Here is an 18,422-nt window from a genome sequence, read left to right on the forward strand (position 1 = left end):
ACAAAGTAATAAAAAAATTCCCCATACATAATTTCAGCACATTTTATCATGTCATACCATCTGACCTCCAAAGAGCCATTTGTGTGCATTCCCAAATGTGAGCAATGTTTTTTTGTTTGTTTATTTGTTAAAAAAATAAATGTTATTTATACATATGGTTAGCAGAAGTTATTGCGAGTGTAGCGAAATGTTGTGCTTCTAGTTCCGACAGTGCAGCAATATCTAACAAGTAATATCTAACAATATCTAATACACTCAAATCTAAGTAAGGAATGGAATAAGAATATATAAATATAAATATATGGATGAGCAATATCAGAGCGGCATAGGCTAAGATGCAATAGATAGTGTAGAATACATATGAGATTAGTAATGCAAGATATGGAAACATTATTAAAGTGGCATTATTAAAGTGACTGGTGTTCCATTTATTAAAGTGGCCAATGATTTCAAGTCTGTATGTAGACAGCAGCCTCTCTGTGCTAGTGATGGCTGTTTAACAGTCTGACGTTCTTGAGATAGAGACTGAAAAACAGCTTCTCGGTACCAGCTTTGATGCACCTGTACTGACCTCTTCTTCTGGATGGTAGCAGGGTGAACAGGCAGTGGCTTGGGTGGTTGTTGTCCTTGATGATCTTTTTGGCCTTCCTGTGACATTGGGTGCTGTAGGTGTCCTGGAGGGCAGGTAGTTTGCCCCCGGTGATGCGTTGGCAGACCGCACCATGCTCTGGAGAGCCCTGTGATTGTGGGCAGTGCAGTTGCCGTACCAGGTGGTGATACAGCCCGACAGGATGCTCTCAATTGTGGATCTGTAAAGGGTGTTAGGTGCCAAGCCAAATTTCTTCAGCCTCCTGAGGTTGAAGAGGTGCGTGGGTAGAATGTGGGTGGATCATTTCAGTTTGTCAGTGATATGTACGCCAAGGAACTTAAAACTTTCCACCTTCTCCACTGCTGTCCCGTCGATGTGGATGGGTGGTGCTCCCTCTGCTGTTTCCTGAAGTCCACGATCATCTCCTTTGCTTTGTTTAAGTTGAGTGAGAGGTTATTTTCCTGACCCACATTCCGAGAGCCCTCACCTCCTCCCTGTAGTCTGTCTTGTCATTGTTGGTAATCAGGCCTACTACTGTTGTGTCGTTTGCAAACTTGATGTTTGTGTTGGAGGCGTGCATGGCCACGTAGTCATGGATGAACAGGGAGTACAGGAGGGGGCTGAGCACGCACCCTTGTGGGGTCCCAGTGTTGAGGATCAGCGAAGTGGAGATGTTGTTTCCTAACCTTCACCACCCGGGGGCCGGCCCGTCAGGAAGTCGAGGACCCAATTGCACAGGGTGGGGGTTGAGACCCAGGGCCTCAAGCTTAATGATGAGCTTGGAGGGTACTATGGTGTTGAATGCTGAGCTGTAGTCAATAAACAGCATTTGTACATAGGTATTCCTCTTGTCCAGATGGGATAGGGCAGTGTGCAGTGTGATGGCGATTGCATCGTCTGTGGACCTTTTGGAGTAGTAAGCAAATTGAAGTGGGTCTAGAATGACAGGTAAGATGGAGATGATATGATCCTTGACTAGTCTCTCAAAGCACTTCATGATGACAGAAGTTAGTGCTAAGGGGCGATAGTCATTTAGTTCAGTTACCTTTGCTTTATTGGTGGCCATCTTGAAGCATGTGGGGACAGCATACTGGGATAGGGAGAGATTGAATATGTTCGTAAACACACCAGCCAGCTGGTCTGCACATGCTCTGAGGACTTGGCTAGGGATGCCGTCTGGGCACGCAGCCTTGTGAGGGTTAACATGTTTAAATGTCTTACTCAAGTCGGCCACGGAGAAGGAGAGCCCACAGTCCTTGGTAGCGGGCCAGGTTGGTGGCACTGTATTATCCTCAAAGCGGGCAAAGGTGTTTCGTTTGTTTGGAAGCAAGACGTCGGTTGGTTTTCCTTTTCTAGTCCTTGATTGTCTGTAGACCCTGCCACATACGTCTCGTGTCTGAGCCGTTGAATTGCGACTCCACTTTGTCTCTATACTGACATTTTGCTTGTTTGATTGCCTTGCGGAGGGAATGACTACTCTGTTTGTATTCTGGCACAGTCGCCTTGCCATGGTTAAATGCGGTGGTACGCGATTTCAGTTTTGCGCAAATGCTGCCATCTATCTACGGTTTCTGGTTAGGGTAGGTTTTAATGTTAAGATGTGTTAATGATGCTCGTTTTTTTGGTATTAGCTAGCCACCGCTGAGGTAATCCACTAGCGTGGCCGGAAGTTGTGAGACGGAAACAAACACAATCACGTTCGAAAGGAACTGAGTCAAGTGGACGGGGCTAGATAAGGCGAATACCCACTGTATCTGTTGTAAGATGTGTGCTGAAAGTTTAGGAAAAACATGATACTGATTAGACTTTTTTTCCAACCCAAAATTTGCACCACTTCTGTACAACCGCCCACATATAGTGTATATATCAGATGACATGCTGCAAAACTTTAATAAAATTGCCAGACATATTGCTACACCACAATAAATCTATAGTGATGGGAGAAATACATATCATCAACAACAACACATTTTCTAATAAGAGAAATAAAAGGATACACAGTACAATGTCTTGTGGTATTTTGTTTTCTAAGTGTAAACTATATGTTGACACAGTTCTAAGAGGGATGATACAATATCACGATATGTCTAAATACAAAGAATATCTCTGTGAGAGGAGAATCCTAACGTGATATTTGTATGGATAACTCAAAAACGTTCACATGATTCAACATGTCAATGGGAGACTTGAGTTATTGAGTTACGCATAGAGATCTCAAGTTAGAACCTGAGGAATAATGGTTCCTTGGGTTCTAGCTACTGAAGACAAACACAACTGTTTGTGTGTGTGTGTGTGTGCGCGTGTGTGTATGTGTATGTGTATCTGCGACGGCGCATGTGTGTGTTCTTCAGACAGAGTTCCGATGGCAGTGTGAGTACTGCAAGTTGAGTAAGTCCTGGTAGATCTTGGAGTGGAGAAAGCGTGGGTAAGAGTCTTTCTCCATGAGGCTGTGGACCCTGGCTTGAACCTCATTCAGACTGGAGGGGGTGGGCTCCGCAAGGCTCTGCCTCATCACTTCCCGCGTACGGAAGTCTATGTTTACCTACAGGGACCAAGGAAAGGAAAAGAAAAGTTAGATATCCAAATCATGGATATCTTAGTGTGAATTTCCTATGAAACATTTGTTTGTGGACAGCATCTACAGTATTAATCCTTATAATCAAAGTATGCATTAAGTATTCATGTGTATCTATCGGTAATATTGGGAGGTTGTGAATTAAAATGTTTATCTGACACATAGTAACCCCAAATTAAAAACTAATCACAGCCTAATCAAACCCACTTTTACAAATAATTTCAAAGCTAATTTAATCACACATAATTTATAAGCCCATTTCATAGAGAATGTTACAAACTGGCCTATATGTAAAAACTTTCTAGATTACATTTTCTTCAGATTTTTTTTTTTACCTATCTTTCTTTATATTTTACAGATAGATGTGTGAATAAAATTATTATTATTATTTTTTTTATCTATGCGTAAGTCCAGTCATGGAGTGTCTTAACAAAATGAAACACGAATATTTAGTCTTTCTTCATTCAGTGTCCAGAAAAATGTATTTGTGTGATATGCAAATATACACATATTTAATTAGAACACCTAATTTTCATATTTTAATACAACATTTCCTGGCCTTAAAAGAGACCAAGTTAATATTTTGCCTCATTAGTCATTTGATCGAACACAAACCTCTCTGGGAGCCTTGACATCAATAAACTCAGTGTAGATCTTGTTAATTTTGGTCATCAATTTAGTGGGAGTCTTGATTTTTTTATATTCCTCGCAGGCCATCCAGAACTCAATGTTCTCGTCGCTGAACTCCGTCTTGAGAAAAGCCCGGAAGGCAGCCAGGCCACCTAAGACACAAAACATCCATCAGCTAGTTAGAAGAGCTAACGGACAGCAAGTGTGTGTGTGTGTGTGTGTGTGTGTGAGACACAGACAGACAGACGGACGGACGGACGGACGGACGGACGGACGGACGGACGACCGACCGACCGACCGACCGACCGACCGACCAAGCGTGTGTGTCTTTACAAAGATCTATATTGTATCCCAGCACCTATTTCTGAACATGGGCCAGTTTCTTAGGAACTGATGTTTTTTTTCTTCACAGAGAGCAGCTGTAGATACTAACAGGGTTGTTTATCATGTGTTGATATTGTCTCAGATGCAGAGCGTGCTCTTGTTCTCAGCACAGGGAAGAGCTCTGTGATTAGAACATAAACATATGGCCCACAAACCTTCAATGAGCTTTTTGTCTTCATCAATCAAAGATAAGTGATCAATTTGTCTGACATCAATGAAACCACAGAAGGAGGTCATGTTTTGCAATCGGCTGTGTCATGTTAACATGTTTTCTCCATACTTTCTATCCCTCCTCCCCTCTCTCTCTTTCCCTCCCTCCCTCCCTCTCTCTTTTCTCTTGCATTTATTTGCTTAACATTTGCCCAGCAGCAGCAGTAGAGTAGTCCATCAGGCCCTATCGCCAACATTACTCACACACTCTCACTACACACTGGTTATAGGAAAATCACCAGGGACACTGACTGCATGCAGCCTTGTCAACAGACAGTGTTCAAAATAAAAAGACATTGAACTTAGCTTGGAGGAAGATTCTCTCGCCCTGCTTTATTCTTAAAATATGTGTCCCAAAAAATATACAAAAATCCTGAGCTTTCTTATATCTCCTAGATATAGGACAGACACTTCAAAACCTTATTCCTTATGACCTTATTCCTTATGACTTTCTTTTTTTCCATTTATGAATGTGTTATTCAATGCGTTTGTATGGGCTGTAGTTGTAAAGACCAAATTCAATATTCTATCAAATAATGTTTAATTTGAACCTTTTGTTTTACCTAAAGGGGTGCTAAAATTCTAAATCAAATAGCTCAATTATCCATGGTATGACCATCTTAAAACAATTCCATATATTAGCTTATATTTTTATAGGTTTTAATTAGCCTCTTTAGGAATAGGCTATTATGTGGTAGTCAAGCAAAGGCCTTCCAATGTCTGAATGTACTGTAGGTCAGTGTTCATTTCTCACTCTCATTCGATTTTCCTTACAGAATGCAGAAATACATTACACAGAGAGAGCTGATGTACACATAAAGATTATAATTGAATATTGAAAAACATAGACATAGATTTAGTTCAGCATCAAGGTCTCTTTACTCATTGCCAAGTCACAGTTGTAAATCAGAACTTCTCAACTGGCCTACCTGGTTAAATGAAGGTGAAATCATTTCAAAAATTGTGTTCGGCAAAACCGGTTACAAAAGTGTTTCCCTTTGTCCCCTTCTGTCTGAGGACAATATTTGTCAATTCCAGGAACAAGCAGACTGAGATCCTAGACTTTCATGCAGCTAGGGTCATAAGAGGTAACGTGTGGATGTGACGTCAAACCATGATTGACGTTTACACCAATTTTTCTATGTTATACAACAGCACCACCTGTTAAAGAGTTAGTAGAAGGGTCTACAGTATACTGTATAATATGCTTGATTAACTCAATAGAGACAAATGCTAATTTGAAACATCCACACATTACATTACAAATGCCCATTAAGATAACATTACCATATGACTTGAGTTGTGAGTACATCTCTAGTTTGGACAAAATATTATAGTAATATTAAAAAACAGCAAGATGTTGTTCATTGACGCACTGCAAAATGAAAAATACAAATAAATAGAACTAAAGTCAAGGTCGGTCATCTGTCTTCCTACTGTGCAGTCTAATTTTCCACTCCCTGTGGAGAGCCTATAGCTATCACTCCCTTTTCTGTCCTTTTTGTCAGGTTCTCTAGTGAGAGTGTATGTGTGAGTGAGAGAGAGAACACTGACAGTCTCTTCAGATGGCCTGTTATTATGAACACACTTAACCTGTCACGTGTGTGTGTGCCTGCACATGAACTATATGTGTGTGCTTGTGAGTGTGTGTGTGTGTGTTTGCATGTGTGTATTTGCACATGAACATGTGTATTTTTGTGTAATCCACAGAGAAGGTCACAACCAAGAGTGTGACTCATTGTGTGTTGAGGAGTAACACAATGAGTCACACATCAATAACCGGATCTTACATAAGAAGGGATTAGGGGGAAAGAAATGGACTGATGTGGGGAGCTATCCTCAGATAGGAAACAGAAAGACAATCATCTTGTCAAAGGAAATAGAGAGGCAATCATGTTTTCAAAGAGAACAGAATGGGACTGAGGAAAAAATGTAATCCGTACAGTTGTGTGGTTTGCTTCTATCCTTTCGCTAACAATGGCACGGGCAGTTTTTTTGGAGGGGTTGGTTGATAAAAATAAAATATTATTTCCTCCTTATTTTGGTTCAATTTCTCATATCTAACTCTAAGGAGAAGGATTGACTGATACTTGTCAATGAAAAGGGACTTACACTTGTTCGACAGAAGAACATCGAAGGAATCTGCCCATAGAACGACTTCATCTTTTGACAGCCTTAAAGAAAAGACAGAAAGATACAGTGACATGTTTTCAAATGTGTATGCAACCATGCAGATAAAGGCAATTCAACAGACACACAACAGTTTAAGAGGTTGCTCTAAAAGAGTCTACACCATCTATCGTGTAGTCTTATTATATACAGCTGAAGTCAGAAGTTTACATACACCTTAGCCAAATACATTTCAACTGAGTTTTTCACAATTCCTGACATTTAATCTGAGTAAACATTCCCTGTCTTAGGTCAGTTAGGATCACCATTTTATTTTAAGAATGTGAGATGTCAGAATAATAGTAGAGAGAATGATTTATTTCAGCTTTTCTTTCTTTCATCATATCCCCAGTGGGTCAGAAGTCTACATACACTCAATTAGTATTTGGTAGCATTGTCATTAAATTGTTTAAATTAGGTCAAACGTTGTGGGTAGCCTTCCACAAGCTTCCCACAAAAGTTGGGTGAATTTTGGCCCATTCCTCCTGACAGAGCTGGTGTATCTGAGTCAGGTTTGTAGGCCTTGCTCGCACACGCTTTTTCAGATCTGACCACAAATTTTCTATGGAATTGAGGTCAGGGCTTTGTGATGGCCACTCCAGTACCTTGACTTTGTTGTCCTTAAGCCATTTTGTCACAATTTTGGAAATATGCTTGGGGTCATTGTCCATTTGGAAGACCCATTTACGACCAAGCTTTAACTTCCTGACTGATGTCTTGAGATGTTGCTTAAATATATCCACATCATTTTCCTCCCTCATGATGACATCTATTTTGTGAAGTGCACCAGTCCCTCCTGCAGCAAAGCACCCCCACAACATGATGCTGCCACCCCCGTGCTTCACGGTTGGGATGGTGTTCTTTGGCTTGCAAGCCTCCCCCTTTTTCTTCCAAACATAATGATGGTCATTATGGCCAAACAGTTCTATTTTTGTTTCATCAGACCAGAGGACATTTCTCAAAAAGTATGATCTTTGTCCCCATGTGCAGTTGTTTTACTGGGATTGATTTGCACTTTTTGCACCAAAGTATGTTCATCTCTAGGAGACAGAACGTGTGTCCTTCCTGAACGGTATGACGGCTGTGTGGTCCCATGGTGATTATACTTGCGTACTATTGTTTGTACAAATGAACGTGGTACCTTCAGGCGTTTGGAAATTGCTCCTAAGGATGAACCAGACTTTTGGAGGTCTACATTTTTTTTCTGAGGTCTTGTCTGATTTCTTTTGATTTTCCCATGTCAAGCAAAGAGGAATTTTCCAAGATGTTTAAAGGCACAGTCAACTTAGTGTATGTTAACTTCTGACCCACTGGAATTGTGATACAGTGAATTATAGGTGAAATAATTTGTCTGTAAACAATTGTTGTAAAAATTACTTGTGTCATGCACAAAGTAGATGTCCTTACCGACTTGCCAAAACTATAGTTTGTTAAAACCTCTTAGCGCCAGGGGTCAGAATTGTTTTTTATTTTTTTAATAATAATACTTATTCTGCAAGCGAAATCCTGAGAAAAAGTATCCCGGAAGTGATATTTTTCTTTAAAAAATCTTTGTTTCCTGGCCCGTCTAACCTCCATTTAAAGGGGTATCAACCAGATTCTTTTCCAATGGCTTCCTCAGGCTGTGACCAGGCTTTAGACATAGTTTCAGGCTTTTATTTTGAAAAATTAGCGAGATGTTTCAAAAGAGGTCAGGTGATCTCTGAATATTTCCTGCGCGCGCGGGAGGAGCTCACCATTTTCCTTTTCTCTCTTAATGAATAGGTTATGCTCTGGTTGAAATATTATCGATTATGTTTGTTAAAGACAACCTGACGTTTGATTATAAAAAACATTTGAAATGTTTCTACGACCATTTCGGATACTTTTTGGGATTTGTCGAACGGAACACGGCTTTTGGTTTCTCAAAATAATGCGCAACCCAAATGGCGTTTTTTTGTGATAAAAGTAATATTTATCGAACAAAAATAACATTTGTTGTGTAACTGGGAGTCTCGTGAGTGGAAACACCCGAGGATTATCAAAGGTAAGCGATTCATTTTATTGCTTTTCTTACTTTCGTGACCAAGCTAACCAAGCTAATATAAAGCTAAGCTGTTATAGCATTGAAAGCTACACTCACAAAAGCTTGGATTTCTTTTGCTGTAAAATATATTTTCAAAATCTGACACGATAGGTGGATTAACAACAAGCTAAGCTGTGTTTTGGTATATTTCACTTGTGATTGCATGATTATAAATATTTTTAGTAATATTTTTTAATCTGATACGTTTGGAAATTTTCATCTTCCTTTCAGGACCGGAACGAGGATGTAGTTTTCTCATCATAATGCGCAACCCAAATGGCGTTTTTTTTGTGATAAAAGTAATATTTATCGAACAAAAATAATATTTGTTGTGTAACTGGGAGTCTCGTGAGTGGAAACGTCCGAAGATTATCTAAGGTAAGCGATTAATTTTATTGCTTTTCACACTTTCGTGACCATGCTAATTTGGGGCTACCTGATGTAGCATTGAAAGCTACACTCACAAAAGCTTGGATTTCTTTCGCTGTAAAATATATTTTCAAAATCTGACACAATAGGTGGATTAACAACAAGCTAAGCTGTGTTTTGGTATATTTCACTTGTGATTGCATGATTATAAATATTTGTAGTAATATTTTTTGAATTTGGCGCCTTGCAATTCAGCGGTTGTTTAGGAAAGTGAATCCGTATTCGGTATCCATAGCGCAGAAAAGTTAACAAGAAATGTGTGGTTGAAAAACACATTTTAATGACTCCAACCTAACTGTATGTAAACTTCCGACTTCAACTGTATGACATATTTCTGGCATTGCGAGTAATAATACCTACATTCTATATCAATGGGAGGGACTGGAACAATGTCATCTGATGAAAATATCTACTTACTTTCGGCATCTGGTGGCCCTGTCCTGGGCAGGGGGCAGGAACTCAGTGAAGTCAGGGTATGAGTCAGACTTATTGGACAGGCAGCCTAGTCTGGTCTTCATGGTTCTACTCATATGAATGGCAGAATGGAATAGAAGCGCACAAGAAAGTACCTCTCCTGATTACTGATCACAAGACATGAAAACCTATGATATCAAATTTAGACTGTCCTCTGATGTAGAAATTCATCTTCACAGCTTATTTTTAACTAACCAACATGTACACCTACAGCTCAAAACATAGTCTTCTAGGAAAGTGCTCAGATCTAAACCTCCTGCCTATAGTCACTATGTTGATGGGTCAGTCATGAGCAAGGCCACGGCCTGTGGATCAGTGTATTGATCCATCCAATGACTACATAATTAAATGTTTGCATCCAGGTGCTCAGATGTTGGAAGTGGGAGAGCACAGTTTCAGGATGTGCCTCATGAAGTTTACTAAAACATCACATCACTTCACATTTGTTTAATATGCACCGACCTGATGACACATAGTAATTTGCCTTTGACATATTTCTGCTTACTCACTCACCCTACATATCACACAATCAATCTGTTCAATGTTTTTTCTATGGTGTATCATGGACACAGGTTGTTGATGTAATCATCAAATGAATGAAATGGCCAGTAATGTCCTACCTGACTTATCAAACAGTAATGTTTCATATAATGACCCATTGGCCAGCTGCTGTAGGATTAGACAGATCAGACAGACTGACATATTGATGGATCTGATTAGAAGGGCTCTAAAGGGACACACCAGATAGACATAGAAAGCAGGTGTAGCTCCATATGGAGAAGCCAACATGAATACCCATCAGCTAGCCACCAGAGAACATCCAATCTGGATAGTAAGCCACAAGCATCTCTACCATGCACCTATTTCCCCTGATAACACACACACCAAACACACCAAGCACTGCTGTGAGTGCTCAATATGCCAAAATTGAATGAGAGGTATGAGTTCCCCCATCTGTAGTTAGTTACATCAGTGACATGATCTCCATCCCACTGGTGGGTAAACTGTTAGAATACCCAGTGTTGCTTTGCCTCTTGGTGTTATTGGAATGGTCAGTCAAGCTTCTGTAATCCAAGGACTCCTCTTAAATAACTGGTGTTTGCTGTATTTCTCTGCTGGCACATAAAGATAGAGGGGTTGTTGGAAAGAAATAGAATCTGGTCTTTTTATACTTATGAACAACAGGGTAGTTAGTGTAAGTGTTACTTCCTTTGGTGATCATTACCCTAAAGCCAGATGCCACCGGCAGTCCCACTACAATATCAACAAACTGCTTGTATCACAAAAGCTTTTCCTTTTTCAATAGGCTTGATCCCTACAGGCCACTATATTGCAAAACAATAGATATTGTTGGTTAAGGTGGTTTAGTTGGATGGAACATGGTGCTGCTAGAAACACTGAGGTTGTTGGTTTGATTCATGAATGTGCTACCATACATACTGAATATATTAAGTTAAGTTAATTCTAGGTCACTTTGGATAAAATTGTCTGCTAAAATGTATTATATTACTATTGTATTTCAGCATATATCTAAGCTAACACTTCCTCTACAGAGAAACATTGGTGGGTGTTGGAGGAGGCGTCATGGAGGATTGTTTTGGCGTCTGCTGTAATTGGCAAAATTGCATGCAAAAATCACTTTAATAGGCCTTCTCATCATGCATGCTCTTAAGATTCCACTCATAGATTCCATCTAGGCAGAGCGGGTTTATTAGAATGCTTTGTGTGTGCGTGTTTGTGTGTGTTGTGTGTGTGTGTGTTAAATTCAGGCTGTAACACAACAAAATGTGGAAAAAATCAAGGGGTGTGAATACTTTCTGAAGGCACTGTAGGTAGAGAACATTGAACAGAACAAGACTGTGTAAATTACTCCATTTGGACAAAATTGCAGATATAACCTTATAGTCCCAAGCTCTCGAAATGTCCCTTGACTATCACCAGATCAGATCAGTATGGAAATCAGCTGTGATAATTCCCCAAGATCCCTAAACTGAAAGTCCTCAACGATTATAGACCTGTTGCCCTCACGTCAATAGAGATAATAACAGAACAGCTGTTGGACCCACTCCAATTCACCTACAAAGCAGCGCGGATTACAGAGGACACTGTTATTCTTCATGCACATCCTGCACCAGCACTTGGACATACCAAAATCATATGCCTGGATTCTGATCATGGACTTCTCTTCAGCATTCAACACCATTCAACCACATCTCCTTTTGCAGAAACTTATGGACAACAGCTACATCATCAGATGGGTTGACAGCGTCCTGAATAACCGCACTCAAACAGTGAGGGTGAACTCTGCCCTTTCCCATTCCATACCCAGCAACACAGGTGTCCCCAAGGAAGTGTCATTTGACCAGTTCTCTTCACATTGTATACAAATTACACAAAGCCATGCACCGGACTGCCACACCATCAAATTTGCAGATGGCACAGCCATGGTCAGACTAATGTCAGGCATTCAAGAACACAACTACAAACAAGAAATACACACATTCACAGAATGGAGCAACAATCACTACAGCTAGACGTCCCAAAAAAAATATATATATATCTTCGACTTCCAAACAAAAGTTGAGGATCTGGAACCGGTCAAAATCAACATGGAAAATATCGACACTGTAAAAGCATACCACTACCTGGGAACAATCATTGACTCTACACTAACCTGGAATTCTAACACAAAAGCGTTATTCAAAAAAGTACAACAAAGACTGCATTCCTCAGTAAAATTCCATGTTTAGAACACAATACTCCATCTCTTCTATAAGGCATTCATCTAAAGCATTCTCACCTTCTGTTTCCTTGGCTGGTATGGTTCACTCTCAATAACAAACACCCACACAATTCGCAAAACTGTCAACATTTCAAGCAAAGTCTGTGGTGTCAAGTGCCAAAGCATATCATCCCTCTATAAAACCAGAACCATCTACAAAGCCAGACACATCAATAAAGACATCACACACCTGCTGTACAACCAGTGCCAAACATTACAGTCCGGCCGAAGACTCAAAATCCCACTCTACAGAATTCCAACCAAAAACAGATTCCTGAACACATAAATCACATTTTCAAATCAAATAACATTTTATTTGTCACATGCTTCGTAAAGAATAGGTGTAGACTAACAGTGAAATGCTCACTCACTTCCCAACAATGCAGAGAGAAAAATAAAAACCAAATAATAACACAAGGAATACATACACAATGAGTAACGATAACTTAGCTATATAGACAGGTTACCAGTTCCGAGTAGATGTCATTGAGGTACAGTAGATCAAGTTGAAGTCGGAAGTTAACATACAACTAGGTTGGAGTCATTAAAACTCATTTTTCAACCACACCAAAAATGTTTTTTTTAACAAACTATAGTTTTGGCAAGTCGGTTAGGACATCTACTTTGTGCATGACACAAGTCATTTTTCCAACAATTGTTAACAAACGGACTATTTCACTTAGAATTAACTGTATCACAATTCCAGTGGTTCAGAAGTTTATATACTGTACACTAAGTTGACTGTGCCTTTAAACAGCTTAGGAAATTCTAGAAAATTATGTCATGGCTTTAGAAGCTTCTGATAGGCTAATTGACATAATTTGAGTCAATTGGAGGTGTACCTGTGGATGTATTTCAAGGCCTACCTTCAAACTCAGTGCCTCCTTGCTTGACATCATGGGAGAATCAAAAGAAATCAGCCAAGACCTCAGAAAAGAAATTGTAGACCTCCACAAGTCTGGTTCATCCTTGGCAGCAATTTCCAAACGCCTGAAGGTACCACGTTCATTTGTACAAACAATAGTATGCAAGTATAAACACCATGGGACCACGCAGCCTTCATACCGCTCAGGAAGGAGACACGTTCTGTCTCCTACAGATTAACGTACTTTTGTGCGAAAAGTGCAAATCAATCCCAGAACAACAGCAAAAGTCCCTGTGAAGATGCTGCAGGAAACAGGTACAAAAGTATCTATATCCACAGTAAAACGAGTCCTATTTTCGACATAACCTGAAAGGCCACTCCGCAAGGAAGAAACCACTGCTCCAAAACCGCCATAAAAAAGCCAGACTACGGTTTGCAACTGCAAATGGGAACAAAGATCGTACTTTTTTGAGAAATGTCCTCTGGTCTTATGAAACAAAAATAGAACTGTTGGGGCGGTATGCGAATTGGAGTGGGTCCAGGGTGTCTAGGATAATAATGTTGATGTGAGCCACGACCAGCCTTTCAAAGCATTTCATGGCTACAGATGTGAGTGCTACGGGGCTATAGTAATTTAGATAGGTAACCTTGGCGTGTTTGGCACAGGGACTGTGGTCGTCTGCTTGAAACATTTAGGTATTACAGACTGGGTCAGTGAGAGGTTGAAAATGTCAGTGAAGATACCCGCCAGCTGCGTGTTCTGCATCCTGGTAATCTGACTTGCGCTGCAGCCTTGTGAACGTTAACCTGTTTAAAGGTCCTATTAACATCGGCTACGGAGAGCGAGATCACACAGTCATCCAGAACTGCTGGTGCTCTCATGCATGGTTCAGTGTTGCTCACCTCAAAGCGAGGCATTTAGAAGGTCTGGTAAGCTCATGTCACTGGGCAGCTAACGGCTGGGTTTCCCTTTGTAATCCGTGATCGTTTGCAAGTCCTGTTACATCCGACAAGCGTCAGATCCTTTAGTAGGATTCGATCTTTGTCCTGTATTGAAGATTTGCCTGTTTGATGGCTTGTCGGAGGTCGTAGCAGCGCCCGGATGGATGTCCCACTCCTTGAAAGTGGCAGCTTTAGCCTTTAGCTCAGTGACGATGTTGCCTGTAATCCACATATTTGTTTGGGATATGTACATACGGTCACTGTGGGGACAACGTTGTCGATGCACTTATTAATAAAGCCGGTGATTGTGGTGGTAAATAGACAGCTATGAAAAATATAGATGAAAAATATAGATAAACTATTGGTAAATAATATACAGCTTATCATGTGGTATTCTGACTCAGGTGAGCAAAAACTCAAGACTTCCTTAATATTAGAGATCGTGCTCCAGCTGTTGTTAACAAAGACACACCGCTCCCCCTCTCAGCTTACCTGTTTATACTTGTTGTGTGTATGTATTGACATTTATGTGTACCTAATAGATGCACACACACACACACTACATGTAAATGTTTTAAATCTATGTAAATTGTAAAGTATTTTGTAATGTCTTTTTCGTTACGTGTCGGATGCCAGTAAGACTAGCTGTCTCCATTTGGGTCCGCTAATGGGGACCCTAATAAATGTAAATCAAACCCGAGACTGCCGTCCGATCTTGACGATGCATGGAAACATCATCACAAGAACTGTTCGTCGGGAGCTTCATGAAATGGGTTTCCATGGCCGCACAGCCGCACTCAAGCCTAAAATCACCATGTTCAATACCAAGCATCAGCTGGAGTTATGTAAAGCTCGCCGCCATTGGACTCTGGAGCAGTTTTCCACATTTTATTACGTTACATATTCTAAAATTGATTTAAAAAACTGCAGAAATCTACCCACAATATCCCATAATGACAAAGCGAAACAAATGATAAAAAAAAAAAAAATGTTCCTAAATTGTTAAATATAAAAAACGGAAATACCTTATTTATATAAGTATTCAGACCCTTTGCTATGAGACTCGAAATTGAGCTCAGGTGCATTCTGTTTCCATCGATCATCCTTGAGATGGTTCTACAACTTGATTAGAGTCCACCTGTGGTAAATTCAATTGATTGGACATGATTTGGAAAGCCACACACCTTTCTATATATGGTCCCACAGTTGACAGTGCATGTCAGAGCAAATCGGGGAGAAGGGCCATGGTCATGGAGGTGAACAAGAACCCACCCAATGGTCACTCTGACAGAGCTCTAGAGTTCCTCTGTGGAGATGGAAGAACCTTCCTGAAGGACATCCAGCAGCACTCCAATCAGGCCTTTATGGCAGAATGGCCAGACGGAACCCACTCCTCAGTAAAAGGCACATGACAGCCTGCTTGAAGTTTGCCAAAAGGCACTTAAAGACTCTCAGACCATGAGAAACAAGATTATTTTGTCTGATGAAACCAAAGATTGAACTCTTTGGCCTGAATGCCAAGCGTCACGTCTGGAGGAAACCTGGCACCATGCATACGGTGAAGCACGGTGCTGGCAGCATCATGCTGTGATGTTTATCAGAGGCAGGGACTGGGAGACTAGTCAGAATCGAGGCAAAGATGAACGGAGCAAAGTACAGAGAGATCCTTGATGAAAACCTGCTCCAGAGCGCTCAGGACCTCAGACTGGGGCGAAGGCTCACCTTCCAGCAGGACAACGACCCTAAGCACACAGCGATGACAACGCAGGGGTGGCTTTCAGGACAAGTCTCTGAATGTCCTTGAACCCGATCGAACATCTCTGGAGAGACCTGAATATAGCTGTGCAGCAACCTGACAGAGTTTGAGAGGATCGGCAGAGGAGAATGGGAGGAACTCCCCAATTATAGGTGTGCCAAGCTTATAGTGTCATACACAAGAAGACTCTAAAAAACTGTTTTTGCTTAGTCATTATGGGGTGTTGTGTGTAAATTGATGAGGGAAAAAAACAATTTAATCAATTTCAGAATGAGGCAAAATGTGGAAAAGGACAAGGGGTATGTATACTTTCCAAATGCGGTGGTAAATAGACAGCTACGAAAAATATAGATGAAAACATCAGACAAAAAGTATAGATGAAAACTCTCTTGGTAAATAATGTGTGTATGTATTACTGATTCCTGCTAGTAGCTCAGGTTATGAGCTCTATATGCAATTAGTTGTTGGTAGCAGAGTCGAGAGAACAAGCAAGGTTCAACACGACCACGCTATTATCCCACACTCAGTCTCTGTGGTTCATATGAGCCCCCAAATGAGCTGTCTGTGTCTAGCTCAACACTTTTCATTCCCTACGGAGGAGTATGGGAATGATACAGTATTGCTGTGCGATAGGAGCGCAACATAATTGCCTATTTCATCTCAGAGTTCATACAAAGGCAGAACATATAAACCCAGTTGTTGAAAAACAAAATATTGAACAACAATAAGTATTTTGCATGCCGTGGCCTAATACCAGTAGTTCCAAATTATACAGCAAATACAGCGTTATCGTCACCATAAAAGGTGAATGAAGGCGTTTTCCAGGTGGAATCTATATGCTCATTTACGACTGCACAGTTTTACGACAGATCTGATTTATAATGGGAAACATGCTTATGTACTGTATAGGGTGCGCCTAGTTTATAAATCTCTATATTTTTGTACCTGTGCAGACTTTTCAGAAATCTTCATCCAAATTGAGGTTAGTGATCTCTGTTCTGATGTCCAGAAGCTGTTTTTGGTCATAGGATGGCAGAAACATTATGTAAAAAAAAGTTACGATCAGCGAAAAAAAGCACACAAAATTGCAGAATTGGTCAGGAGCTCGTAAGACGGCAGTTATGCACTGCCATAACTCCAAACTTACAGTATTCATCTATACGTTTGAAGTACGTCTTGTGACATGTGTTGTCTGTAAATGGAGTGTTGTATGTCCTGTGCTTTGATTTTATGTATGTTTGCCAGGAACTGCTGTATGTTGCCAGACAACTTTCCCCTAGAGGGACAAAAAAGTATTCAATCAATCAATCTCTGCAGTGGAGAGCAGAGCTGTGTTGTCACGTTTTCTCTGCTCTGCAGCGAGCTGAATCTCTTCACCTACTTTGGGTGGGAACACGTGCCTGTCTGCCTGCCTGCAGAGCTTTTTATAAAGTTCTGTGACAAATCTGTGTAGTCAGGGGGAAGCCACTTAATGTTCTATTCAGCCATGCAGCAGGCACAGACTCCTCGAGGGGCTGCTATAAAAAGGATTCCAAATTTGAACTTGTCAGTTGCCTCATGAATTTTTTATATGACAACATTCGCAATTCCTTTAAAAGATGTCTGGTTGCTGAAAAGGGATCCTGAAAGTACTGGGTCTAAAAATTCCCTTTGATGTTGTTTTGGTGCCTTACGGTATTTAGATTTTTTCCTGTGCCATGTTTTCTTGTTCTTAGTGTGGAGAATGTAGTTGGAGAGCAGATCCTGGTATGTCCATCTGTCAAGGAAACATCACTGGCCTTGACATTTGGCCTTGAACATGTATCGGTTCAAATCAGTGTATTGTTTGTTGGAATAGCACTGCAGGGTATAAAACACTGCATGAATAACCAACCTGGTCTCAGAACATTTCATATTATTCTGAACTTATATGATATGTTATGTTTCGCATGGTATGTATTAATTTGTGAATGTCCATCACCAATTTCATTTGATATGTTACGAATTAATTTGTAATATATGTTATGAATATGCAAAACGTACAATATGTTAGGAATTTGCAAAACATACAACATGTTAAGAATTTGCTAAATGTGTTATATGTTACGAACTTCCAAAAAGTACAATAGGCTAGGGGTTAGGGTTAAGGTTAAGTTTAAGAGTTAGGTTGCAGGGTGAAGGGAAGGGTTAATGTTAAGGGAAGGTTAAGCTTACATGCTAAGTAGTTACAAAGTAACAAGCAGTTGATGAGATTTGAACTCACAATCTTTGGGTTACTAGATGTTTGCGTTTTACACCGAACCATCCACCATGACCAAGCACCCAACTTAAATTTTTTCCTTAATAATCTTAGAGCGGAAATCCCGTTACCGGGATCAAATTCGACAACATCCGGTGAAATCGGAGCGCGCCAAATACAAAAAAAAAAAATCGTAATATTAAACATTCATGAAAATACAAGTGTCTTACATCGTTTAAAAGCTTAACTTCTTGTTAATCCAGCCGCTTTGTTAGATTTCAAAAAGGCTTTACGGCGAAAGCATACCATGCGATTATCTGAGGACAGCGCCCCG

At 40.4% G+C, this 18,422-nt stretch overlaps 1 protein-coding gene across 2 annotated transcripts in view; it reads right to left on the reverse strand.

The window, feature by feature from the left end:
• Positions 1 to 2,452: 2,452 nt before the first annotated feature.
• Positions 2,453 to 18,422, reverse strand: part of LOC111972057 (regulator of G-protein signaling 8-like) — a 26,917-nt gene continuing 10,947 nt past the window's right edge. The window contains exons 2-5 of one of the 2 annotated variants that reach the window (XM_023998896.3): positions 9,469 to 9,573; positions 6,501 to 6,562; positions 3,780 to 3,946; positions 2,453 to 3,131 (exon numbers count right to left, since the gene is read on the reverse strand). In XM_023998896.3, the coding sequence (XP_023854664.1) occupies positions 2,937 to 3,131; positions 3,780 to 3,946; positions 6,501 to 6,562; positions 9,469 to 9,569 (525 nt within the window). In that variant the 5' untranslated portion in view covers positions 9,570 to 9,573 and the 3' untranslated portion in view covers positions 2,453 to 2,936. Of the gene's footprint in view, positions 3,132 to 3,779; positions 3,947 to 6,500; positions 6,563 to 9,468; positions 9,582 to 18,422 lie in introns of those variants that run through there. The other variant, XM_070446198.1, reaches the window with a different exon arrangement.

The sequence above is a fragment of the Salvelinus sp. IW2-2015 genome, linkage group LG13 (genome assembly GCF_002910315.2).
Source record: "Salvelinus sp. IW2-2015 linkage group LG13, ASM291031v2, whole genome shotgun sequence".
Classification (NCBI taxonomy): Eukaryota; Metazoa; Chordata; class Actinopteri; order Salmoniformes; family Salmonidae; genus Salvelinus; species Salvelinus sp. IW2-2015.